The sequence below is a fragment of the Gigantopelta aegis genome, chromosome 4 (genome assembly GCF_016097555.1).
Source record: "Gigantopelta aegis isolate Gae_Host chromosome 4, Gae_host_genome, whole genome shotgun sequence".
NCBI classification, from domain to species: domain Eukaryota; kingdom Metazoa; phylum Mollusca; class Gastropoda; order Neomphalida; family Peltospiridae; genus Gigantopelta; species Gigantopelta aegis.
Window position 1 is genome coordinate 105,058,555 of NC_054702.1, and position 27,069 is coordinate 105,085,623.

At 33.4% G+C, this 27,069-nt stretch overlaps 1 protein-coding gene across 2 annotated transcripts; it reads left to right on the top strand.

Moving 5' to 3' along the window:
• Positions 1-2,156: 2,156 nt before the first annotated feature.
• Positions 2,157-26,778, top strand: LOC121371660 (CLK4-associating serine/arginine rich protein-like). Of its 2 annotated transcripts, XM_041497719.1 has the most exons (20): positions 2,157-2,439; positions 9,875-9,960; positions 10,701-10,853; positions 11,171-11,268; positions 11,942-12,040; positions 12,337-12,416; positions 12,873-12,957; positions 14,208-14,332; positions 14,843-14,939; positions 15,363-15,441; positions 16,738-16,811; positions 17,541-17,582; positions 17,879-18,061; positions 18,938-19,348; positions 20,278-20,433; positions 20,965-21,013; positions 22,436-22,496; positions 22,818-22,876; positions 23,625-23,818; positions 24,460-26,778. In XM_041497719.1, the coding sequence occupies exons 3-20, from the start codon at positions 10,755-10,757 to the stop codon at positions 24,539-24,541; spliced, it is 2,073 nt and encodes a 690-aa protein (XP_041353653.1). In that variant the 5' UTR covers positions 2,157-2,439; positions 9,875-9,960; positions 10,701-10,754; the 3' UTR covers positions 24,542-26,778. The 2 variants fall into 2 exon arrangements, with proteins under 2 accessions (XP_041353653.1, XP_041353654.1); XM_041497720.1 differs by lacking the exon at positions 24,460-26,778 and having other exon boundaries at positions 20,965-21,017; positions 23,625-23,759.
• The last annotated feature ends 291 nt before the right edge of the window (positions 26,779-27,069 follow it).

Here is a 27,069-nt window from a genome sequence, read left to right on the forward strand (position 1 = left end):
GGATTGCTAGGTCTGATTTACACTATTAAAATAATAGTATTATTAAATGCCATATTTACAGGGGGTTTTTTGGTGGGATTTTGTACACTTTTTTTATAACAAATGCGATATTTGTTGACGTCCGTTCTTCATTATGCACCGATTGCATGCAAAAAAATGGCGTATAAATTGCCATTCGAAAACATAAGATGATCGAAAATGTATAACAGTGTAATACTGTTCATGTATCCATAAATAAACTGAACTTAATTGAATTGCAATAAAATTATTAAGCCTATAAAATAATGACTGATCTGTGATACTAATAATAAAATTAACTAATGGTGTAACCGCTTATATTATTTACCAAAACAAACTTATCGTGCACTTGCTAAAAATGAACTGAATTTACCGCCGAATAGACTTGTGGGTATTTTCAACAAAATTGTTTAATAGATAATAATTATTTTGTTTCTAGTTTAAATTAGAATATATATAATGTTACTAAATATTATGTTATATTTTAATTTTAATTAAATGGGGAAACTTTGTATTACTCGACTCCCCGAGACTAAAATCAAATCTTGCATAAAATTTGGAAACTTGCCAACGTTCAGTCAATCGTATTTCGCTAAACGTTTGCAAACTAAATAGACTGGTTCCCGAAGTGGTCATTCGGTTTAATGTGTAGCGTACAAATCAGTCTAACAAAACGTTTGCGACAAAAAGGCTGATTGAACTTACACCACCAATAGACTATATTTACGTACACCGTAAAGTTTAGTTTTCTTTCTGTGTCTTATTCAAAATGGACAAAAACGCATTCTGGCGGGTGGGGTTAGGGTTAGGGGTTGATATTTGTGTTCCACTTGAGGACAAAAATGTACGGTTTTTTCCCGTTTCTATATATTCAATTCAATTCAGTTTATTGCTCAATACCAAACAATCTGGAGTCCGCAAACGAATCTGACTCAGGGCGAATCTGAATAAGGCCAAATAAATTTAAAAAAGAGTTGGTGATCGTCCCCGCCCGTACCTGAAAAATGTGCCCGCCCCTGAATTTATTTTATTTTTTATTTTGTTAAAAATGCGTCGAGATAGCAGCAATTCAACTTTCGTAAGCACCGTAACGGGTTAAACCATCACCAGGTCCATCTGGCGGCCAGTGAAGGAACTACAACATCCAGGCGCATGCACTGTTGGCTACTATTCCCGCAAACAAAATGGTCTCCAGGGTTTTATAAAGTTTTTCACAAAAACAAAAAACCTCCCCCCTACCCTGATTTGTGTGATCAAAAGGACGATCACCAACTCTCTTTTTTTCGGCCTAAGGGCAAAATGACCTGATACCTCGGCGAACGGATAAAAAAAGATATACGTAGAGGTAAAAATCTTGCCTGTGTCTTCCCACTTCAGCTTGTGCCCGCACTGCAGGCTATACCGACACACACTTCAGATGTCGTTCCTGAAAAGTACCTACAGTTATCTGTTTATTGTAAAAACTCTATGTAGAACTTAATGTCGCTGATCACATTTTTTTTCTTTTGAAAATGAGATCAACGACAGTAATTTTTTCGTACGGGCTTCAAAAACAGGTGTATTAGTGATTTTCAAACGACAAAATTTTAAATAGCAAATTTTGCACTGGAATTGTTTTAGCGTTCTAAAAACGGAAACGTCATTTACGTAGTTATTTATCATTGCAAGGAGTGAAGGAGATATAAGTTGTCGTCATTGGAATAGTGACGTCATACAAATTCAAAATTAGCTATATTATTACAATTATTGGCCACATTAAAATAAAAACCGGTCTGCTTATCTTGTTAAAATGATTATGAGTTCTATATTGATTAGACGACGCCGTTTATAAATCATTTATACAGATATGTCGGTATATATTTAATAATTTTAGACAAAATATCAGGTTTAAGTTTAAAAAGATGAATGAAATAAAAAGTACCATTTGTCAAATATATACATATACATATACATATACATATACATATACATATACATATACATATACATATACATATACATATATATATATACATTAAAAAAAAAAAAAAAATCCGTTGGATATGTTATATTAATTTTTTACTGTTTTAACAGCGTTTCCTGTTGTTCGTGAATACCACGGCTGTCGTACAATTAATCAATTTTGAAAATTAAATGGCGTCTGTTCTCTTTTGCGACCACTTTTGTTTCTTGTTTTAACAATAGAGACAGTGTATATTGTGTCCTATCCAAGGGTGTTATAAAAAGTTTAATACTTGTTGATACTAACAATTCATACTCGTAATTAAATTGTTCAAACACAAAAAAAAAAAATCAAATAATGTATTTCTATGTGTTCTCTGCGTGAACAGGTGAAGTTCGTCCGACTCGGCGATATACCGGTCATGGTGGTTACTTGACACTGTCTGTGCACATCCTTGAGATTAGAATTGATTTTCTAAGGTGAGATATTTGTTAAAAGACATGGTAGAACTTTTTTTTACTTTAAATTTAAACTACATCATCTGGTTTCAAAGTTCTCACTGGTTGAAAATTAAAGGGGGCGCGACCACTTTACTCTCGAGTAAAATACATTTGAAAGCTTGGTTCCAAACGTTCCAGCATGTATCCTTCTCAAACCTTAACCCTAAACCTAAGCCTGAATGAACAAACGGAATGCTGGAATATTAGGAAGTCTTGCCATATCTCGTAGCTAAGGTCGACAGTAGTAAATGAGCGCAAATAGTGTTTGTTAGTCATATAGGCCATAGGGCAATCAGTGATAATTATGAAACAAAATAGGCCATGCTGTAAGCTTTATAGCCTGAGCAGCCATATTGGTTGTGTTGTGTCACTCGGAGGGAAATTCAAAGTATACTTGGATGTTTACGTTAACAGATAAAATAAAACATTTATTAAATTTTTGGGTTCATACATTGCAATAGGAGAAGCCATGTTTTTAGGGAAGTGACGTCACGTATCAGCATGCGTGCACATCTGGTAGGCAGAAGTCTATCGTAATGACCATAATAATAGTAACAAAGCGAACTAGCGTAGCGTGAATAGCAAAGAATGGCCAAAACGTGCTTAAAATACCGCTTGTAGCACGGGAACGCTATTCTACATAGCTCCTGTATGGAGGAGATACATGTACTCTTTCCACCCATACAATTTGACGATTGACCGAGTTCAAAACTATAGCAAACTTCCTTTTTTTTCTTTTTCTTTTCACCTGAATAAATATTTTTAGTCCATGTCTTTTTAAAGCGTCTGGTCCATATTTCAAGTAAAGCATTACAAACGAGCGCGCGCACACAAATAAAAATAATAAAATAAAACAAGTAGGCCTATATTTTTTTATTTAAAACTGTTTAAAAGAAATAATTGGCCTACACTTTGTTAAAGGAAATTATTTCTTTAAACAACCCATATATATATATATATATATATATATATATATATATATATATATACATGTGTGTATATATATGTATGTGTGTATATATGTATGTGTGTATATATATGTATGTGTATATATATATATGTATATATATATATATATGTATATATATATATATATGTATGTATATATGAACATTTGTTACAAATGAACAACCAGTAGACAATATATAGACAGTAGTTATATATATAACACATCAGACTTGTCTACTGGTTCATTTGTAAGGCTTTTCATCAACAATAAATTTAAGCAAGTATCTTATTAGAAAACTTTACAAAAACTTTAAAACTATTAATTTTATCAAGTCCTTTTTTATTCCTTAAACTTGCTGATATTGGATACATATTAACACATTGTATTAAAATGGAGGAACCTAAATTTAGTTTCCATACATGTTCCATGACCACACATACATTGCTCCCTCTAGCTAGAGCGTCCCTTTTTAAATATTAGTACAGAACTTAGCCTTTTAAACAGGATACATCTCAAATTTACTTGGTCCCTCATCTTTGCGGTTCCATCTTCAGAACATTTTGTAGCATTATTTTATATATATATATATACACACAAAAAAATTGCCATTAATATTTTAATCGCCTAATCCCATGCAGGCCAGGACCTAGTTTAATACGCAGTCGATCTAGGATTGATTCCTGTTGGTGGTCCTATAGGGCTATTTCTCATTCCAGCCAGTGCTCTACAACTGGTGTAACAAAGGCTACACTATTTATTATCCTGTCTGTAATGAATGAATGAATGAATGAATGAAAAATACATCGGCTATTGGGTGTCAAACTATGGTAATGCAAATAAATAAAGTGATGATCAACATCAATATAAAAATTCAAGACTTAAACAAAAACAGTGTAAAGAACTGTGCAAAAACACAAATATCACAGAATTTTACGGAAACTGAATTTTACTAAAAACTTAAATTTTGTGCTGTATTGGCCATTCTCAAAGAGAATGTTACACCCCTGCACCACGGTGAGGTTACAGCACACGCAGGGGCATATCCTGTCTGTGGGCTGATGCATATAAAAGATCCCTTATTGTTAATCGGAAAGAGTAATCCATTGTGTGACAGCAGCAGGTTTCCTCCCTAATATTATCTGTGTGATACATATGTGTTGTCTTTTGTTTCTGGATATAATTTTATTGATTTTGTAAAGTCTGTTTTTATTAGAAAATAGAGATCCTGGTAAAAAAAGATTAAATCCAAGTGTTATCAATGTCATCATCACATACTGAATAGCCCCAATAATATTGCATATATGGTAGTTTGGAAAGTCAGTGAAAAAGGTTCTGGTATCCTTCTTATGCACAGAAACATGAGATACTGTAGAAAAGAATCGCTGAATCTGATACCAGTGTTCTCCTTAGCATCCCTTAATTCACCCTAAAACTTAAACGCCCTTAATTCATCGTGAAAGGCCCATTTTTCATCCAAGAGTTGCTGGTTCTCTTTTTGTCCATAAACAGGGATCACTGATAGTAGTGATACCTAGAAAAAAATATGAAAATTGGTAAATTTCTATGATATATAAGTATGAAAGTTTTATATTGTGTACATATTAGTACTAGTAACTATAGCATTTTTTGACTGTATCATGTAAGCCCAAGATGTTGGTCAAGGACATATATATATATTGAATATTATTGAAATATTTGAATACACATAAATGTATTTGTGAAGACATATTGACATCTGTCACTGATGACAATAATACTTATAAATACAATCAGCTCCCCTTTTCTTTCTTTATTTGCTGCAAACAAATTCAGATAACTTATATAATAAATGCATGTAACATAATTTATGTTTTTAATAAAATATAGTGGCTATCACCAACTTGTGGATCAATATCCAGTTTTATTATTATTATTATTAATTTATTTTTAATCCCAAACAAATGATTTAATACATCTGATATCCCACCCTGAAATGTTTATACCTTTTATTTTATTATAAAAAAATCAACTTACACATTACAAATACACCTGTGGATCACTTCTTCAATAAAAAACTGTAAAACATTATAATTAACATATAATATAATTAATAAATGGAAATATTTCGGAACCATTTTCATATGAAACAATATATATATGCTTGATTGCACACACACACACACACACACACACACACACACACACACACACACACACACACACACACACACAGCTCCCTGTTATTTAATTAAAAATATAAATACTCAGCCACCTACATATTTTATGGCATAATACAATATAAAATATATTCAGATTTTTGTTTTACCCACTATAATGGATCTGTCAATACAAACAAAAAGTTACATAAAACGTTGTTTGTCGATTGACTGGGTAGCCCTACTGTTCACAGGGTATCTTTGTTTCCATGTCAGTTTGGTGGGGGCTTTTATTATTATTTTATTTTATTGTCTTTTCAATTTTTCATTTCAATAAATACTGACGTGTATTAGTATTACGAATGAATAACATACAACAAACCTTGTATAAAATGACGATCTCCGTTGGGGGATGGGCAAAGTTGATTGTTGTCAGCTTTAATTGTTCAACGTTTCGCTTCCACATTATTTGATGTAACTAATTTCATAATCCTTACTACAGTGACTTGTGCATCTAACAACAACGTATGAAATTACCATGACAAAATACCATTCATCAAAACTAGTCTACACTGATTTAATTGACGGAAAAACATTCAATTGTTCATTACTACTAATGCCAGTATTATCAACTGGTTTCTTGCCTACCAGCGCTCATGCGGTACCACGTGATCAAAACATGTGACGTCACCGTGGCTTCTCCTATACGGTATATGTATTGAAGCCTCTGTAAAAACAAGGTTGATATACATAGTTGATCATTACAGCGGTGAAAGACATGTTGACGTGATACAAAAACGTTGATCGAGGCTGGAAAAAGTATACTTTTGGATTAATTCAGAGGGTTTTTTTCAATTCAAATTGTTATCTGTCAGTTTTAGACATATATTCACAATCAAGATATGTTGTTTTAACAATTGTTTTATGCATTAAAAACCCAGTTTGTTTACAAACATACCCAATACTAATTTTAAAACGTAATTAACATGCACAGACTAATGTGACATGAGTGTCGACATTCAAAATATTTTTATACATAGGTTATGTATATCACGACCGCCATTTTGCACTGTGCACACTATATTAAATGGCGTGTAATATTAAACAAATCTAAATAAACAAGTTTCACACCACTGTCATTGTCAAGGTCTCGTCTGCTTCAAAGATTCATTGCATAAGAGTTGTGACATCGTGACATGCATCAGTCTTGAAAAACTAGCCTTGTTTACGGGAGTAGCTGAACAATGTCAACATTAGACTGACATGCATTTAATCTCTTCACAACTGAAAATGGCATTGATATTAACATTTGTTGGTTGATTTTGACAAGAAAGTGAACACAGTAAAACATTATTTCATCAAATCGATTGTACATAACAATGCGCTTGTGCAGAAACCGTTTCCCGTTAGTAGGCCGGTTCAGGGTTACTCACGGCTATAGTCTGTCCCACATGAACATGTATTTTTTTCATACTATACAATTTACTACAAGTTGGTTATTTCTGAGCCAATTGATTTGTCAATTGCAGACAAAAATAGGTGAGTTTTTTTATTTCTTCTTACATCAAACCAAACTGAAATTATGTACAAAAACATTTTTATAGAATGATGGGACGGATTATAGGGGTGTTGTGATATACTTGAATATTCGGTGCACCAAACTGATCTGTATCGTAGTTGCATTCGTATTCATCACTAGCTGAATCGAATACATATATGTAATGCTAACTGTATAATTTAAAAATAACATGATAATACTTAATAGACATGATTAATCCGTTTTTACTTTAAATAAATAAAAACTTTTTTTCCTTTCTGAAAACCTTTTCACTTTTGTATTCATGGACGAGAATACATATTCGTATTCGTTAACTTATATTTGTGATATGTATTGTATTCGCCACCATGTGTTTAAAAATGTTCTGTGAAAAACTTTATAAAACCCTGGAGACCATTTTGTTTGCGGGAGTAGCAGCCAACAGCGCATGCGCCTGGATGTTGTAGTTCCTTCACTGGCCGCCAGATGGACCTGGTGATGGTTTAACCCATTACAGTGCTTACGGAAGTTGAATTGCTGCTATCTCGATGCATTTTTAACAAAATAAAAAATAAAATAAACTCAGGGGCGGGCATATTTTTCAGGTACGGGCGGGGACGATCACCAACTCTTTTTTAAATTTATTTGGCCTTAATGTGGCAAAGCATTGTAATAATGTAGCTAATTTTGAATTTGAATGATGTCAGTATTCCAATGATGTTGCTTTACATCTTCTTACAATAACAATACACTGGGTACATGACGTTTCCATTTTCAAAATGCTGGAAAAATTCCAATGTGAAATTGCAACAAAATGTTTTGTTTGAACATTTATTACATATATACTAAAAAAAAAGTAAAGTTTGTTTTATTTAACGATGTCACTAAAGCACATTGATTTTTTATCTTATCATCGGCTATTAGACGTCAAACATATGGTCATTCTGACACTGTTTTGTAGAGGAAACCAGCTGTTGCCACATAGGCTACTCTTTTATGACAGGCAGCAAGGGATCTTTTATTTGCGCTTCCCACAGGCAGGATAGCACAAACCATGGCCTTTGTTGAACCATTTATGGATCACTGGTCGGTGCAAGTGGTTTACACCTACCCACTGAGCCTTGCGGAGCACTCGCTCAGGGTTTGGAGTCGGTATCTGGATTAAAAATCCCATGCCTTGACTGGGATCCGAACCCAGTACCTACTAGCCTGTTTTGTTTTGACATCAAAATCAAAGTAAAATTAATTTGGAAATAAAAAACAAACTATTTTTGTGTGGAATTTAAAAACAGGGTTTTATTTCTAAAATTTTACATGACGCCCATGGCTTTGACATTGGGAATTTTGTGTCATTTTACAAAATAGAAAAGGGAATTTTCATCTTATTAAACAAAGTTAGATTTTAAAAGTAATACAACAATGTACAGTAATGTAACAAATACATGTACTTGTTTATTGAAATTAATATATTTTATTTTGCATTATGAAATGTCATGGGTGAGGGAAGGAGTGTTTGTCAAGTAATACGTATCGATTTCAAAATCTATCTGTATAATAATAATGAACAAAAGGAATATCTACATTCATATTGGGTATGTTTTAATCCAAAATTGGGAATAGAAACTGACGTAGCCATTCGTGAAAGGTAGTGAATGATGCCGATTAGCCGAGTAGAAACGTGTGATAAAATCCTGAAACAATCGGCTCAGAAATAAATAACTTGTAGAAAATTGCATAATATGAAAAAAGGCATTCCCTGTGGGAAGGACTATAAATAAACATTCAGACAGGCCATACCATTTTAAAAAAATTGATTCATAGGCCTGCTGACATGCAATCTGAAAGTGAAACTACTTTTTTTCAATACATTTTCTTGTGGAGCATGTTCTTAACCCCAAGTTTAAAGTTCACTTGCTAGTTTAGACCTCTCCCCCCCCCCCCCACCTTAAAACCTCCATTCATATCACATGAGTCTGCTTTATAATACCAGTATACAACATTTTAAGATGCAACGCTATTTAGAAATATAATGTCATTTTAACCACTTAATAACTTTCCTACTATGAGTTAACTAAATAAAATGTTAAAAGTATTAAGTTACCAATAATTTGTTTTATTTCAATGTCGCGGAAAAAAAATTGCCCACTAACCAAAAAGATTTTTACCTACCCACAGACTAGGCAAAGATTACTGGTCTTAATTAATACAACAATAATTATATGTTTGACATTGATTGTTTTGAGTTCGCTGATAACAAATATTTTACATATTAATCAGTAATATACTCACCACAGGGAAAAACCAGGTAGTACCTACATATTTAAAGGAAACATTGTTAAAACATAAAAGGTACTTGGTAGAGGGTCTTAGGTGAAACAAAAATGTTCTAAGTCCGTTATGCTGGAAAAACCGTAGCAGAGTAAATCTATTTTTGTGTATAACATGTTCTTAAAGATTAAGTTTACGGTGAATTTTATTAAAAAGTATATATTTCACAGACAGCATAGTCTCTTTTTTCTCTCCGTGTTCCTGAAGCATCTCGTTTCTATTTCTAGTCTCTGATCACAAATCAGGCTGACAGCAATTGCATGTTTGTGTTTAATATTGAAGTGTTTCTAATTTGTTTCAATTTAGTTGTAAGGTACAATGTATTTCTTGTAGTTGTTGTTAACGTTTGTTTTTTAAACTGTTGAAGTACAAGTTGATTAATGTTATTTTTTATTAAAACGTATTGATCATATACAAAAAAATCTTAAATTAAATGATAACTGGATACATGTTGGGGTTTTTCAGTGATTTTGATGCAAGTTTGGGATTGATGAACTAATGGGAAGAACTGACAAATGACCATGTTGAATGATGTACAGTAGAAACATAAGGTAAACAATGTTATGTGTGTCAGCTGATTCTCTGTAAATTGACACTTAGTCACATATGGATTTAAGATGTCACAAATTTGAGCACAAGGTTTTTTATCTGCACTAAGCATTGTTTAGAGCATTAATGTTATTAATCGATGCTGAAAATTTGTAGATGTTTAGAAATGCATTTCAAGTACTTTTAATATGATTAAAGCTTTTTAAACATTCAGTGGTTTTGATGTAAAATGCTTTGAGGTCAGCATGTTTGTATTTAATTTGGGCATATGTATTTTAGGTATATGTATTTTAGGCACAATGTTTATTGCCTAGACTTAGGTGTAATCTAAAGCTGTGTCACAGTTTTATAGTTTAAAAACAGTATATTTAGGGATTGGAGAAAGTCTGCCTATTAATTGGCCGAGTTAGTAACTTTTAGAGTGTGTTTTTATTTTAATAGTATTGTGTTGACAAACCATTACAGGCGTCGAATCTTGGTATTGGAAGGAAAAGGCTATGATAGCCTTTAAAAACCTATAAAATGAAAAGCAACCAAGCTAACCTAAAATCCATCAAGTCAACTTTCATAGACTTAGGTAGTTATATATAAAGTTTCATGTATTTAATTAGTAGGAGGTAAAGATGACTCGAAATTGTCCCAGATTTATGCAAGATCACATGGACCATTTATATACTTTGTTCATAAGTAACATTAGTATGGTTAGTATGGCCATTTTGCTATTTTCTTCTTGTTTTCTTAGTTCTTCAGATAATCCTCATATAATGACATAGCATAGATACTGAAGGAAAACACCATGTGGCACGAAGCGCGGAAACAGGAGAAGAAGATCCGTGGGTTGATGGTCGACTTCAAGAAGCGAGCAGAGAGAAGGCGAGAATTTTACGAGAAAACTGTAAGAGCTGGATTTGTTTTTTTTTAACCTTTGTGGTTTGTATTACAAGTGTGTGAAACATGAGTTAGACATCTTGAATTACACCTATGGGTAACATTGAAATATATATGATCATATATTTCTTTTATAATGGTTAATGTTACAACATGTTTTAGTATCAATTAATCTACCATAACTTAGCCTAATCAATCACAAATACCCATCACCTATGACTACGCTCAAGACACTGATTGTTGCTATGGCCATTTGATTAAATATGATGCTATATTTTATATTGCATATTATTTTGAATCTGTTTATTTTGCCCTGTTTTTTAGAAATTGGATCCTACTCAGTTCCTTCGCGTGTATGGCCGACCATATAAGATTAATCTGGATCCAGCCATCGCCATGGCAGCTGAGAGTCCACAAAGCATGTGAGTATTTTCTTGAAAAGAATCTTTTAACAATATTATTGTTGGGTTAGCAGTGTTGAACATCAGTCCTAAAGTCATCTTTATTTGAAATTCAGTACAAAATATTTACTTAACCCTATTCACAGAAGGTTGGCATCTTTTATGTGGAACAGTTGTGCATGATGTTGTTGTCTATCAAATAGAGGATACTCTACGAATGTCTTGTCATTTAATTTAGCAGCATGAGTTGATAAAAGTATGAAGTCCGAGGCTTTTTATACTTTTATCAATGAGTGCTGATAAAATGTCATATTCAGATGTTTGTACTGGATTATATTAAGACAGACTAATGTTAAAAATTGCGCCTAAAGAGAATGATTCTTTTTTTTTTATATATATATATATGACTGAAGATTCTTGCAATGTCAACCAATTTCAGTGAAATGTTGAATGTGAGATTACATACAAATAGACTGTAACATGCTGTCAGACTATACTACATCAGTTTGTTTTTAGCATTTTGGTACTACTGCATTGTATTTTAAAAGTATGACGTGACAGTTATTCATTTCATTTTGTACTAAAAACCTCCTGTTAATTATACTGACAAATGATGCATCAATTAAATCCATTGTCACAAGTTTTCTATTTTGTCTCAGGATATATTATATTTAATTAAATTGTTTTTGAACAGGATGCCGTGGCAAGGCAACAGAGACAACATGATAGATCGGTTTGATGTTCGAGCTCACCTAGATTTTATACCTGAGTATGATCCGAAAAAAGAGACACCGTAAGTTAGACATTTATATATTTTGTACTGTTTAAATTTGAGTCAATTTACATTATAGATTCATTACAAGAATTTTAATTATATAAAACCTCATTGACCTTTTAAGAGATTTACCTTGTCTGACTGCTTTATGCAAACACCTTTGTTATTCAATTTTTAGTTTATATTAAACTATTTTTCTGGATGATTTTGACAGTGTTATTTGTCCATTCGTGACATAAAGGCAAATATTATTTGTTACAACATGTTTTAACATGGATGGGTATAGGTTTATTTATGTATATTTTTAATTATAGAATGAAGGTGAATGATGATGAAGAGAGACACTTGAACTATGAACGGTATCGAACGCTGGTTGAAAATGAAGCTGCAGGCTGTAGGCAACTTTAGTTTTTTACATTTACCAAAAAACTACCCCAAACCCATAGGCTTTCATATATTTGACTGGTTTTGTACATCAGTATCTCTTAAAGAATTTTGTATTAGAAGAGTGACATCTTTTATATTCTTGAATGGCAGGCATAGCAATTCAGAAAATTACTGTAGTAAAAGGAACTTACCTTAGTCAAAATTTACTTAAGTCATCACTTAAATAAAAATGTCTTTTTAAATAAAAATGTCTTTTTGTTTGAAATTGTGTAAAGAAAGAGTCCAGTCCATAAAGGCAGCTATTAACTTTGTTGATAAAACTAAATGTTGATAAGAGCTGACTGTAAAAAGGTGTATTGAGCAAATCACCATTTCTATTTTGATGATTACTAATCTGCTTGAATAACAATGTCCATATTGTGTTGTTTTGTCTTGACCTTGCTATGTATGTTGTTTGTTTTAGTGACTGAAGAACAAGCCCTGCAGCAAATCTATATTGATGAACAGTTCGGACCTCCAGACCGCACTGCTGAAGAAGAAAAGAAAAAGTAGGTTTCACTGTGTTAGTTCTTAAAAGATAGTTAAAGTACCACTAACGAGTCATCAGTCATTGTTAAATTTAGTGACATTAATTTGCATTAATTTAATATGTGTAGACACAATTCAACCTGGGGTAAAATAAACCAAGTTATATTTATCCTAGGGTAAAACAACCCAGGTTAAAAGATGGCCAGTGTATTAGTATTATCTTATATGGTAGTAGATATTGATATTTATTATCCACATAGTTCAAAATATTCAGGAAATATAACCAGTATGACACGTGTGTCATAATGATTTCTCATGCACAACTACAGCGAATGACTTAATTTTGTGATGCGACTTCTAGTTCTAGTTCTATGTAAATGCTTACCAAAATGATGTTGTTTTGTCGTCTGTTTCTAGTTATGTTTGAAATGTTTTGACATTAAAACAATATTTTGGATAATGTGGATAATAAAGAAATTATTACACTTGCGTGTGAATCGTACTGATTATACGAAACTCGTGTCAGAATTCATGTATTACCCTAATGAACGTGAGGGTAATACATTAATCCTGACACTTGTTTCATAAAATCAGCATGACACACAAGATATAAATATTGGTATTATTGAGCAAGAATGCGAAATATTTGCACAAAATATGCAAAAAAATGGTAATGCGGGATATATATTTGGATTCCTTGCTTAAATCTTTCTAATCAAATTATAAATTAACATTTGTATGTTAACAATTGAAAGATAAATTGAGGGGAGTGATTAATTGCTTTCCAAACTTAGATTATGGGAGATATTTATATTATTATCATACTGAACATTGAAATTTATTAATCCTTTTGTAATACTATTGTAAGAAAAAATTCATATGCTAAGGGAAACTAAAAAATACTCTCCTTGATATAGCCCCAGGGTAATGAAAGGGAACCAGGCTAGGGATTTTCGAAGCTACATGGCTGCTAACTGTCCGTCGTGAGACAGATTTCCGTCGTCGGAGAAATTGTGGAAATGATGTTTTCAGTGGGGTTTTTTTGTGTTTTTTTAAAATGAGAATCACTTAGCGCTACGAAATCATAAAATCATCATAGGTTGTGACGTCACCATAGCACAGGCCATAGTGACGTCATAGCTTATGATGGTGTTACGATTTCATAGCGCTAAGATTGCTTCGAAAATATGTGCACAGAGTGAGAGCTCGCCTTAAAGAGCGAAGTGTGATTGATGATTTAATCTAACACAGCAGCACATGGTACTTGTAGGTTGGCCGGTAAGAAGGCTGCTATAGGATACACGTACGAGGATAGCACCCCGGCTGTAGACGAGGAAGATGAGGATGAAGACACCGATGAGAGCAGCGACACTGACATCGAGGCTGCTGACCTTGGTAAACTGTTATACTTTGTTATTACTTGTAGTTTTTCATGAAAATTTGTAAGGTCTGTTCATAGGCATATGAATTCAAATTCTTCATCAGTTCATATATAGTCTTAACTGATTGGTAATGCTGGACATATATTTGGATGGCAAGCTTAAATTATTGTAATAAAATTACTAAATTACCATTGGTATGTTAGAAATAGAAATATAAAGCTACGGTTGATGATTTAATTTTAACAAAGCATGTGGTACCTGTAGATTGGCAGGTAAAAAGGCAGGAAAAATACCAATATCGAGGTTGATGATTAGGTAAACTGTCATTTTTTTTCTGAAATTTGTACAGTCAATCCATAGGCATAATAATTCAGATTATTCCTTAGTTCAAATATATTCTAACCGATTGTATTATCGAAAGTCAATCGGCTGATGTAAGCCAATTATAAATTATAGAATTCTAACCGATTCCCAACACTAAGACTCGGTGAATATGATATATGATTCTGTTTGTGTGTTACAGATATCACACTGAACGTGGATGAACTAACGCCAGATCAGATCGTTGCTGTTAACCAGTGTGCCGAGATATACGGCATGAAAAATGATGACTTTGTCAGGTAAATGAATACCACCTAGAGTAATTAAGAGTATTAGAGAATAGATTGAAGATTCTATTTTATATATAGTAAATAAAATGAGGTAATATCAATCTCTCATTCTGATATTGGTCCCTTCATTTTAAAGCAATTTTGAACATTCTTCTATTCTTCTTTCTGCAAAAAAAAAAGAAGGTTTTTTTTTTACAGTATTTACAATATAGAGGGTAGGTGATAAAACAAATCGAAATTTGTCCATTCAAGATGCCTGAGGACGCAACATTTGGATTTGTAACTGAAACTTGTACAGCTCACACTCACTATTAAATAAAAAAATTGCTGTTTTTACAAAACATTAACACTTAAATATTTTGTTATGTCCCAACAGTGTTTACTATTCTCACTGGTTTTATATCTTTCTCTTTTCTCCAATTTTACTTTAAGGTTGCTTATGAAAGATAAAGAAGAGTTGGAAGCCTTGAGACAAGCTAAGATTATTGAAGAAGAGAAAGCTCAGTTTGCAGTATGATTTTTAATTTTATAAGTTTAAAAAAATGCTTGTTTTAATTGTTGGTATTCTATTGAAAATAACAATTTTTGTACAAATTTATTTTAAATTACTTTTTTGTTGTTGATTATGTCAAATGTTTTGTGCAGGATTTGATGTCTAGTTAAAATTTAGATTTTTACTAATGGCTTGATCACCTAGCTTCTGGCATTGTTTTTTGGTGGTAAAAACATCAGCTTAACATTCCCAAGGCAGGCCTTCTGCCAGAAAATAATATGAAGATATGTAATAAAAACTAAACAGATCATAAGTCTTCCTACTAGGTGGTTATGGGTTTGAAATCTTTTAAAATTGGACACTGCATTTCATGTACTTTAAGAAATTGTAAACAGTATTTCTCTTATTATATAATCTTTCAAAAAAGTATTAAAATGTATCCATTAATATCCAAGATTTTTGGGTAAGTAATTTTATACTTCATAACCACTGACGTCATGTCATGTGTCTTGTTGAATTTATTTTTCAGCCACTTTTTAAAACATAGGAAATGTCATCCAGGCCTTTTTTTTACTGGCTTTTTTTACTGGTAAACAAGTTGGTCCTCTCCTTTTGCCAGTGACAAGTTTTTGTCACTTGTCTATCACAGACTTGTTACACACTGCCAATGTTGTCACCCTATCCAAAAGCATTGGTATGGAAATATCAGTTTGTTGCCAAAAATATACATTGAAACAGATTTTATTTGTGACTTACTAAATGTATTTCAAAGCAGATTTGTAAATTAATTCATGACACTATGCAACTATAATGATAATTGTTTTGTTGCTAAATAGTTTTGTTACGATTGTCAGTAGGTAATATTCATCTGGTTGCAAAACATAGTTAATGTAGCATTCAAGTAGGGTAACCCCCTGCGCGTGCTGTAACCTCACCGTGGTGCAGGGGTGTAACATTCTCTTTGAGAATGGCCAATACAGCACAAATTGAAGTTTAGAGTAGAATTCGGTGTCCGTAAAATTCTGTGATATTTGTATTTGTATTTTTGCACAGTTCTTTACACTGTTTTTGTTTAAACCTTGAATTTTTATATTGATGTTGATCATCACTTTATTTATTTGCATTACCATAGTTTGACACCCAATAGCCGATGTATTTTTCGTGCTGGGGTGTCGTTAAACATTCATTCATTCATTCATTCATTCAAGTAGGGTAACAGCAGAACAAAGCTATTGATTGTTTCAGTCTTGATTTCTATGATCAGTATAGTCAGTCTAGGTGGAGCTTAGATTATTGATATCTGTCACTTTGCAGGGTCGAAAGTCTAGACGAGAGAGACGTGCATTTAAAGAGAAGCGACTCGCTGGGAGGAAAATAAGTCCCCCAAGGTAGGAGTTTTGTTTCAGCATTGGAAATTATGTTGTACCATTTACTTTTAAAATATTTGTTAAAACAAGTGATTTATTCATTTGTCATAATGGAAATACACTACATTTTATAGCATAATCTTTTGAAACATTTTGACTGGACTGCACAGTGTCAAGTCTATAAAGACTGTCTTGGGGCGAGGCGTAGCCCAGTGGTACAGCGCTCACTTGATGTGACTGGTATATCAAAGGCCGTGGTATGTGCTATCCTGTCTATGAGATGGTGCATATAAAAGATCCCTTGCTGCTAATCGAAAAGAATAGCCCATGAAGTGGTGACAATGGGTTTCCTCTCAATATCTTTGTGGTCCATAACCATATGTCTGACACCATATAACAATAAATAAAATGTGTTGAGTGCGTTGTTAAATAAAACATTTTCTTATAAAGACTGTCTTGGGAAGGAATGGGTCCATCTGTACAGGAAAGAGATTGTTTTAAATATATTTTTGTTTCTGTTTGATCTACAGAAACAAGCAGGAAATGAGGGGGTTGTGTGTGTGGATTTTTTATTATTTAAATTTAATGAAAACAAGATGTTAAAAGTTAAAGATAATAGTGGATACATAACTTTTTCTGTGCTTTGAAAGTTTAGATAATGTGAATGCTGAACATAGTAAATCATTTTCTGAAAACAAAAATAAATTAACATTAATTAATAAATCAATGTTCTTATTTGTTTTGATGTAGCTATGCTGCCCGAGATAGTCCGAAGTATGAACCGTACAAAAAGTAAGTACCTTGTCTTCTGTCTTGTTTTCTTATTTGTAATAGTAGTTTATTAAAAATTTTAATGAGCTGAAATACAAAAGAAAAATATTAAAGGCTCTAGATAATTAAATTTGTGATAATTTGTATATTAATTCATGAAATAGTATAATATCTGCTTTTAAATAAAATGTTTTTAACACAGAAAATTGAAATTTGATTTTTACAATCTACACATTGTTAACACAAAATTTCTGTTCATTTTAGTTTTTGGTATCACTTTTTCTGGATCGCTTAGAACAATGTGCTTGTGTTTACAGAGAATCTTCATCGTCGTGTTCGAGATCCCCATCCCCTACCCCGGCGAATATCGGCAAGAAGTTGTTCATCACGAGTTTCGGCAAGGAGTCTGACAACGAGGAACTGCGCATGGTTCACGGGCCGTCTCTGCCGTCGGAATCAGGGCCTCAGTCTGAACATTCTCGCTCGAAAAGATGCTCATGGTCGGTGTTTACATTTTCTGCTTTTCTAGGGGGTCCTGTGTCTTTTATAAATACACAGACAAAGCTTTTAGGGCAAACAGCAGTTTGTTGACTTTGCCATGCCTTGACAAAACACTGGGAAGATCTAACCTTATTCGAGACATTTAGAAGCTTGTGTAAAAAAAAAATGTCATTGATTAGAATTTGTGTTGGTTGCCTGTGGAGTTTTCTCAACAAAGGTGGGTATGTGTGACAAGTGATTGACTTCACTGTGTGGGAGGTAGCTTTGTCAAATGTTTGATGACATGATATGAATAATGGGCAGATAACCCAGAATCTATGACAAGGAAATGAGAAAAAATTGTTACACTAAGAATACTGTTGCCTCAGCATTATCGCTGATTCCCGACTGATCAATCATTAGGTGTGTGCTAAGACACTACAGTCGACAGTCGTGTTTAATCTGCAGTTTTGTAACATCATCTTCCATCAGAATTAGGGTAATGATGACAAGACGGTTGTGTCCTCTGGTGTGTGCTGGCACACTTAGTAAAAAGACCTATTACAGATTTGACCGTCAAATTGGTGATAAGTGGTAGGTATGTGTTAAGTACAATACTATTAAAATAAACAAAGTAAAACAAAATTCATAAGCAATATCAGTGTAATTGTACTATGTATATACATGGCTGTTTTAACTTATGAGGCCCATGACAAATGTGTATGTATGTCTATCTGGCTGCCTGCATGAGGTGAATATTTGTAGTTAAATTGCCCGATCCCCACCTAAAAAGTCTCACCAAAATCAAACAAATATATCTTTTAGAAGCATTTTCGTGGGGACTACATAACTTGCTTTATAAGAATGCCTATTGAAATGGTGAATTGTTCTGACAGGAGTCCACGGTCGAGGAAACACAGCAGCAGTAGCCGATCAGCCGGCCGTGATCGACCTCCATCTCCTTCTTCCTCGCGCTATCGCAGAGACTGGCGGGCTCGAGGTGCGGCAAGGTCACGATCGAGGTCACGGTCACGATCCCGCGGATACGGATGGAGAGACAGGAGAGACTGCAGTCAGTACTCCAGATCGAGATCTCCCAGATGGAGGAGCAACTACGATAGGAGAAATCAGTACAGGAGGTACTCGCGGTCGAGGTCAAGGTCAAGGTCTTTCCACAGGAGGTCACGTTCTCGGTCAGGGTCTAAAGCCAGTTCAAGATCATCTCTGAAATCTCTGTCTCGTTCACGCTCCAACAGTTCACAGTCATCTTCCTATTCTAGCTCAAGTTCTAGATCGAAATCAAGCAGGTATGATTGTGCAAGGATATTCTTCTTTTTTTTAATTCATTGTACAGTTTTAACTCATATTTAAAAAAAAACCAATTTGTGTAAACAATATTTTCCGTTTTGAGTCTAATAATCAATAAGTTCTTCAGAGACATCAACTCATAACAAGCGTATTACAGAGTTGTTGATAGTTATTGGTTAGTGGCTGTATCAGCGAGTTGTAAGATAAATTGTATCCTAACAGACACAAGTGTAGTACTCTATTTCATGCATAGCCTCAAAAACCAGGGACTTAGGTTTTGTCTTTGGGCTTGTAGAACATGTCCTGTGAAAAGCTTGTATGTTGATGCATACAAACCTAGTTTGGGTGAAGAACATGCAGAGCTTTCTCCTGCAGTATGCTACAAACATATTTTCCACCTACAACTTATTTATGGCAACTTTGCAGTCCGAGTTACCTTACACACCATAGAGAGAATTTAGTTTCAGTGGAGAGGCAGGACGTAGCTCAGTGGTAAAGAGCTTGCTTGATGAGCAGTCGGTCTAGTATCGATCGCCGTCGGTAGGCCCATTGGGCTATTTCTCATCCCAGCCAGTGCTCCACGACTGGTATATCAAAGGCCGTGATATGTGCTATCCTGTGTGGGATGGTGCATATAAAAGATCCTTTGCTACTAATGAAAAAATGTAGCGGGTTTCCTCTCTAAGACTATATGTAAAAAATTACCAAATGTTTGACATCCAGTAGCCGATTATTAATAAATCAATGTTCTCACGGTTGTCATCTTGGAGTAGCTAATCAAATATTTTTAAATCTCTCATATACATGTGTTATCATATGACCATGTGATACCAAAATATCTCTGATGGATGTGAAATAGAAAGTTGTTTTCATTGTCTGGTGAATTGATTTTCTTGGTATAAATGTTCTTCATTCGTTTGTGTTGTAGATCTCGCTCCAAGTCTCGTAGTCCATCGAACATTGTCGGTCAAGTTACAATAAAGCGATATCGTCGACCAAGTGCAACATCAGATTCTAGCAAATCAGACTCGGACATGGAAACAAATGGAAATCATAATGAGTCAAAATCAAGTCCTGTTAAAAGGTAGGTTTTCATGAGCGTACCTAGAGACATTCATAATGAGTGGAAATCAAGTCCTGTTAAAAGGTAGGTTTTTGTGGGTGTACCTAGAGACATTCATAATGAGTGGAAATCATGTCCTGTTAAAAGGTAGGTTTTTGTGGACGTACCTAGAGACATTCATAATGAGTCGAAATCAAGTCCTGTTAAAAGGTAGGTTTTTGTGGACGTACCTAGAGACATTCATAATGAGTGGAAATCAAGTCCTGTTAAAAGGTAGGTTTTCATGGGCGTATCTAGAGACATTAATTTTGTTGTCTCTGAGTGTCCATTACAAGTAGTAATAGTAACTAGACTTATATTAGTACTTATATCTTTATTCAATAGGTTCGATATTTGGTATCACAACTTGTTATGAGTAGATGATAATGATTATATTTGTTACATTATTGATATATCCTTTTTTCAGAATAGTTATGACCCTTTTACCATTATATTTTTAATAACAGAAATGTTTCTAGTTTCTCAATGTTTATTTTGTTTGTTTCTTTGCAGATCTACGAAACCACTCTCGTTGCCTGGTAATCTTGCACAGTCAAACAAAGTCAGTAAGAACATTTACTTCTGATTGTGTAGTATTTTAATTATTTGTTGGAAATATATTTATTGATTAACATACAACAGTATGTCACAGATAGTACACAAATTCTATAACAAATGTTTTTGTTGAATTTTTATTGTTCTCGGACTGAACCAATAATTTTGAGCATGATGAATAAATCTGCAGTCAAACTTCAGGTAAAACAAAATAGAAGGAATAAAATCTTCTGCAGATTTATCCAATTTTTATCAGGATTGATTTTGTATATTGTCTAAATTTGACAAGAAATTTGTTTAGAATGGGTGCGGTATATTTAAGTTCTAACAATCATCAACACTAACTTTGAAGCATTGATTAAGCAATTGTTGTACCTTTGATATTTATAATGCTGTGAACTATTAATGAGTTTAATAGTAGTAAATAGTGATTTGATGATTGAAAGCTGAGAGTGTTATAGCTTAATTTGAAACCTTCAAATGTCACTGTTCGATATATTGCAATACAGTGGAGATCGGTCTTGAGTATTTCCAAATAATGAATATCTACTTTCAAAGGGAAGTAACACAGATATGTAGGATTATATTTCTTTGCAGTTATCAAAAACACACATTGTTATAACAATGTGGCATGTCATAATGGAGGATGATTTGGAATTCTTGCGAAACAAAAAGAGAAAAGCAGCTATTTGGAAGCACTTTTGTGTGAATTCCCCCCCCCCCCAAAAAAAAAAAGCCAAACAAAACAAAAAACCCTAATGAATTGAATTGATTATCAGTAAAAACATTTCAAAATAAAAATCAGAGTAAGTGTTTCTGTTCCAAGCAAAATATTTTTCGATTCATCATTTGCACTAAAAAATCCTTGACCAAGTACATTGTTTTTAAAAAAGCATAAAATGTTTTGTATTTTCTGCACAACAGAAGAAAAAACATCACAGACTATTGCCATCATTAGATGATTGAAATAAATAGTCAGGCATGATTAAATTTTGTGGTCACCATTAGCATCATAGTCACTTATGTGAGATATGGGATGGGCAAAATGACTGTGCAATGATGTCACAGACATCTAAATATTATCAGCTTGTATAGAGTATTCGTTATAATTCATATCAAATCTTCTTTTATAAACATATCCCACAAATGGGATATTAAATACTATGACATGGAGTACCACCTAGAATACGAAATAACTTGGTCCAGAAAGAGTAAGATTGATCACGCAATCCACCATCAGGTGGAATCTACCACGGACATATATCTCGGCATTTGGCAAATTTGGTATCACATTTGAGATGCCTTTAGATGATGCCATACATGAGGTAAGTGTCTGTGTGTGTGAACCTTCTCCCCATCTCGACGGACTGGGGAAGGGTGTCAACTGTTCATGATTTCTTCGTTCAGGTTACCCATTTACAATTTTCAGAACAAGTTAACGCCCCAGGAACGACTGAAACGCAGAATGCAGGCACAGCTCAACAAACAACGTAAGAAATTGTGTCATGGTGTTGGGAGGGTGGGGGGTGTCACAAATAAAAATAGCATCTAATACATTTGAAAATATTTTTTATTATGTTAAAAAAGAAGAGATTATTTTTAGCCAGTGACATATTTTATCAGAAAGCAATTAATATTTTTGATTATTAATACACTTGATATAATAATTGAAGTAGTTTTAGGTAAATATTATTTCCCCTTGAGACAAAGTCATGTAATAAGTAAAATAGTTTAAATAAAGAATATTATTCCCTTGCAGATCATGATATAGTAACTGAAATAGTTTTAAATAAATATTATTTCTCTTTTAGACAAACTCGACAAAAAGGCTGAAGTGCACCGAACATTGAAAGTAGAACAAGAGAGATTGGTATAACCTTTTATTAGAAATATAATACTGTTTCATCTTGTAGGTTATTGGTATTTAATTAATTTAGCTTCAAGCCATGTAATATCTACATGACTTCGACAGCAAATTCTGACTCCTTTTATTTTAGGTATTACTTTTCTGATGGTAACTTTGTCAATGTTTGTTTAATTCCAATGTTAAACTTTCGCATTTAGGTCTATTTATCACAAACTATTATACGTCAGATCAATGTAACTTTGTAGTTGCATCTTGGAATGTTGATCTTACTGTATTTTTAAAACTATAGTGAATTAAATTTTTATTTTTATATATAAAATATATTTTTTTTTTAATGTAACATCACCAAATCAGTTTATAGTTTGTGAGCCATTTAATTCCTTAGAATTTATGTTTCAGATTTTTATGAGTGTACAAATTCTATGTGAAACGTACTATTGCTGTAGTCATACAAAAATATCAGTGAAATAATAGTGCTATAAAACACAATTGTGACGTTACTCATTCTCACTGTTGTCACTTATCAAAATATCATTGGTCAGTTTATATTAATTGCTCACTGGACTTGTATTTTTTCACTGTATTCACATCACTTATCAAAAGTATGTCATTGGTCGGTTACACTGTTTACAATGGATTTTATTTTAAACCTTTGTGTTGGACCTCTCTTAAGGTGTATATCTAATTTGAGTTTCTGTCTGAGGCATTGGTTAGTGCTCTGAGAATTATGTTTGATATTGTTGTATTACAGGACAGAGAAGAGGAACTGCGGACCCGTGCGTTAGAGATGAGAAGGCGAGAGCGAGAGAAGCGCCACCGTAAGTTACAGGCAGAGGAGCACGTGGACCGCCGGCCGTATCGCAGACAAAGTCCGCGAAATGACAACAGTTCCAGCAGTGACAGCGACAGTCAGGAGGTCGTGCCACCGAGAGTGAAGCGGAGAAGGTGAGTCAGTCTATTACAGTACAGTGCCCAGTAGTGAAGTCATTTATATCAGTAATTAATTACTCATCTGTCGCATTAATAAATCAATGTGCTTTAGTGCAGTTGTACATAGCTCTTCTGACTTTTATCTCAACAAGTAACACAGCGATCTCATTATTCATCTTTTCATCCAAGTTCAGATTCTTTCTTTCTTTCTTTTTTTGGCATAAAATAAACAATTTAAAAAAAAAAAATGATCGAAAATGCTTGTAAATAACCTTCATTTGAGTGTGATGTAGCAGACCTTGACATGAAAAATTTGTATGGGATTGAATAATTGCTCTCGTAATTTAAATTATGGGGAGCCATTTAAGATATTACCATATCACTAAGGGGAGCTAGAAATTGCTCTCCTTGAAGTAGTCTCAAGGAAGTAATGGGGAACGAGATTGATAGCTCTCCTTAAACACCAAGGTCTGGTGTAGATATTTCAGCTTTTAAAAGATATTTTCAACTTTTATTATTAATTGGATATTACATTTTATCAGTTCAAATGATACCCGATTCTTTGATAAATATGCTTTACACAATTCCCTTTCAGGGCTTTTGTCCCTGTTTTGTGTACTCTTTTTATATTTTAATTAATTTTTACTTACTTTCAGATCACGTTCTTATTCCCACTCAAGATCGAGGTCTCGATCACGCTCTAGGTCGAGAGAGAAACATAAACTGGTTGCGTATTAAAACGAAAGTGTAACCCATCAGCCAGCCAGTTGGAGTTGCATATATTAGTGTCTAGAAAATTATGCCAAAGCTTACAATTGAAGGTGAACCAGATGTTTTAAAAACCTGAATTTTCTAGACACGTTATTCTTGGATGTCTTTGAACAATATGCATGTGGTGTTTTGAGGATTTTTATTCCAAATATATATGTACATAATGGAAATAGCCTTGAAATGGAACAAAAAAACAGCAACATCATGTTACATACGAACAGGGCATACCTCCACTTAATAACAACCTGATGAAATATTTGGTCTGTGTTGTGTTGAAATAATATTACAATCATGATATTTCAGTTTTTATACATAATATATGACACTGGAACTGGTATACAGTAGGGAATAATAATTTGTAGAAAAGTTAAACTGTTTTTTAACAATTGTATAGATAATAGATGGGATAAAAACATTTTAATGATGTGGTTGCCATTCTAAAAAATTGTAGCTGAAAACTTGTGTATAGTCAGAATACCTGTGATTATTTATGGATTTTCTGGTATTTAACCTGGATTGTGTGAAGTAGAGGAATATGTATAGTTTTTCTTGAAATACCGAAATATTGTTCTCTGAAAGTCGTGTTACGTTTACAGAATAGAAGTCCACAAGTAGTTAGCAATGGAACATATTGTTCTCTGAAAGTCGTGTTATGTTTACAGAATAGAAGTCCACAAGTAGTTAGCAATGGAACATATTGTTTACTCTATTTACAGTGGAGATGTTGTTTTATTTTTAAATAGTAATAATTACAGGTGTTAAAATAACTGAAAGAACATCTGTGTTGCTGAATGGATGTTTTAAGTTCGCCTCACTAACCCACATTCATATCAATATTATTATGTATCAAATGCTTCATTTGTGAAATCAGCAGAGGAGTTTGAAAGATGACAAAAAGGTTAACATTCGAATTGTACAGAATAGATAGTGTGCTTCATTCTGAGAGGGTAGTGATGTTCTAATGTAATAGCAATTCTAATTGTAAGACAATTTATGAAAGCAACGCAGAAAATATAACTAAAATGAATTATGTTTATGTGGTTTATTCTGCTGTCAGCTATATTAACAGAATATGACGTTCAATTAAAGCAAAGTGATAAATAACATGCTAGTAGCTGTAACACTTGCCATGTGGCGTGAGCCCAACTCTGTGTATTTAGGACTAGATTTTCATCACTTCATTGTTCAAATTACTTTCATTATTTGTACATCTGTATTGAGTTAATGTTTTGGGAGACATAACAAAACCTACTATAGATATTTATTTATGAATTAAGAGTTTACCAACTTGTTTATCTTACAAGGAATGATATTGTACATATTGTTTGATGCCATACTTAAAACAGTCTGCTGCAGGACTTTCTATGATGTGTGTAATTGTAGTATTAATTAAAAATCATCCATCGTTGTACTGTGTGTGTTAGGTAGTCTGTAGTGACAGTTTTATTGCAAACGAGTGTCAGTGACTGAAATTGCTCAGATCCAACATGCTTTATTGCACCTGACTGTACATTGTGCTACTCGAAAGCTGTTCCTGTCCATGTTCTGTGATGAAAGGCACACAGTCGTAGTAACCCAGTTTTTCATGTCTGGTTAGTTTGACTAGAATAAAATCTCATACTATCTGTAAGCTTCAGCTGTACATGTCGGGTCTGCGGTGGGCTTTACTTGCTTAGATTTCGGGTGTAAAATTGTCAAATTATTATGATTTCTTCACGTTTTGTCTTGATATTACAAAGTAAAAAGGTGAGATAAAGGTGTTACTTTTTCGAAAGGTGTTACTGGTCGCAACAGCCTCAGTTTAGCATTTAGGTCAGTTTCTCACAAGTCCTAGGTCAGTGAAACTTGTTTCATAGTTGCATCTATGGATGTTCATCACAGAGCACCAAAAAGGTTTATGGTAGCCGAAACATTTAATTTTGTGGAATTCTTGTATTTTTGGATTACAGAATGAAAAGAACTTTTTCTCAATGACTTTGTTTAATCATTGACAAAAGTAAGTTTACATATTTTGGGGTGGGGATATCAACAATTATATCTTCTATTTGTCTTTAGTGTTGTTATTGGGTATTTACCACAAGCTGAGAATAAATAGCCACATGTATGGTTGTTGATAGTTTTCATTGATGTGCACTGATGGAAACAAACAAGGGAACACATGGTATTTGAGATCATAATAAAAATTCTCTGTTGTTTACTATTAATTAAGAGTAGTTTGTTTTTGTTTAATGACACCACTGGAGCACATTGATTTATAAATCATTGGATGTCAAACATTTTATAATTTTTACATACTTAGAGAGGAAACCCGCTACATTTTGCCATTAGTAGCAAGGGATCTTTTATATGCACCATCCCACAGACAGGATAGCACATACCACAGCCTTTGATTACCAGTTGTGGTGCACTGGCTGGAACGAGAAATGGCCCAATCGGCCCACTGATGGTGATCGATCCCAAACTGATCACGCTTCATTTGAATGCTTTACCACTGA

Coding starts and splice junctions, on each gene's coding strand:
- LOC121371660 (XM_041497719.1), top strand. CDS start 10,755: ATGTGGCACGAAGCGCGGAAACAGGAGAAGAAGATCCGTGGGTTGATG. Junction 12,958..14,207: donor GCTGAAGAAGAAAAGAAAAA/GTAGGTTTCACT, acceptor TGGTACTTGTAG/GTTGGCCGGTAAGAAGGCTG. Junction 21,014..22,435: donor ATCTTGCACAGTCAAACAAA/GTCAGTAAGAAC, acceptor TACAATTTTCAG/AACAAGTTAACGCCCCAGGA.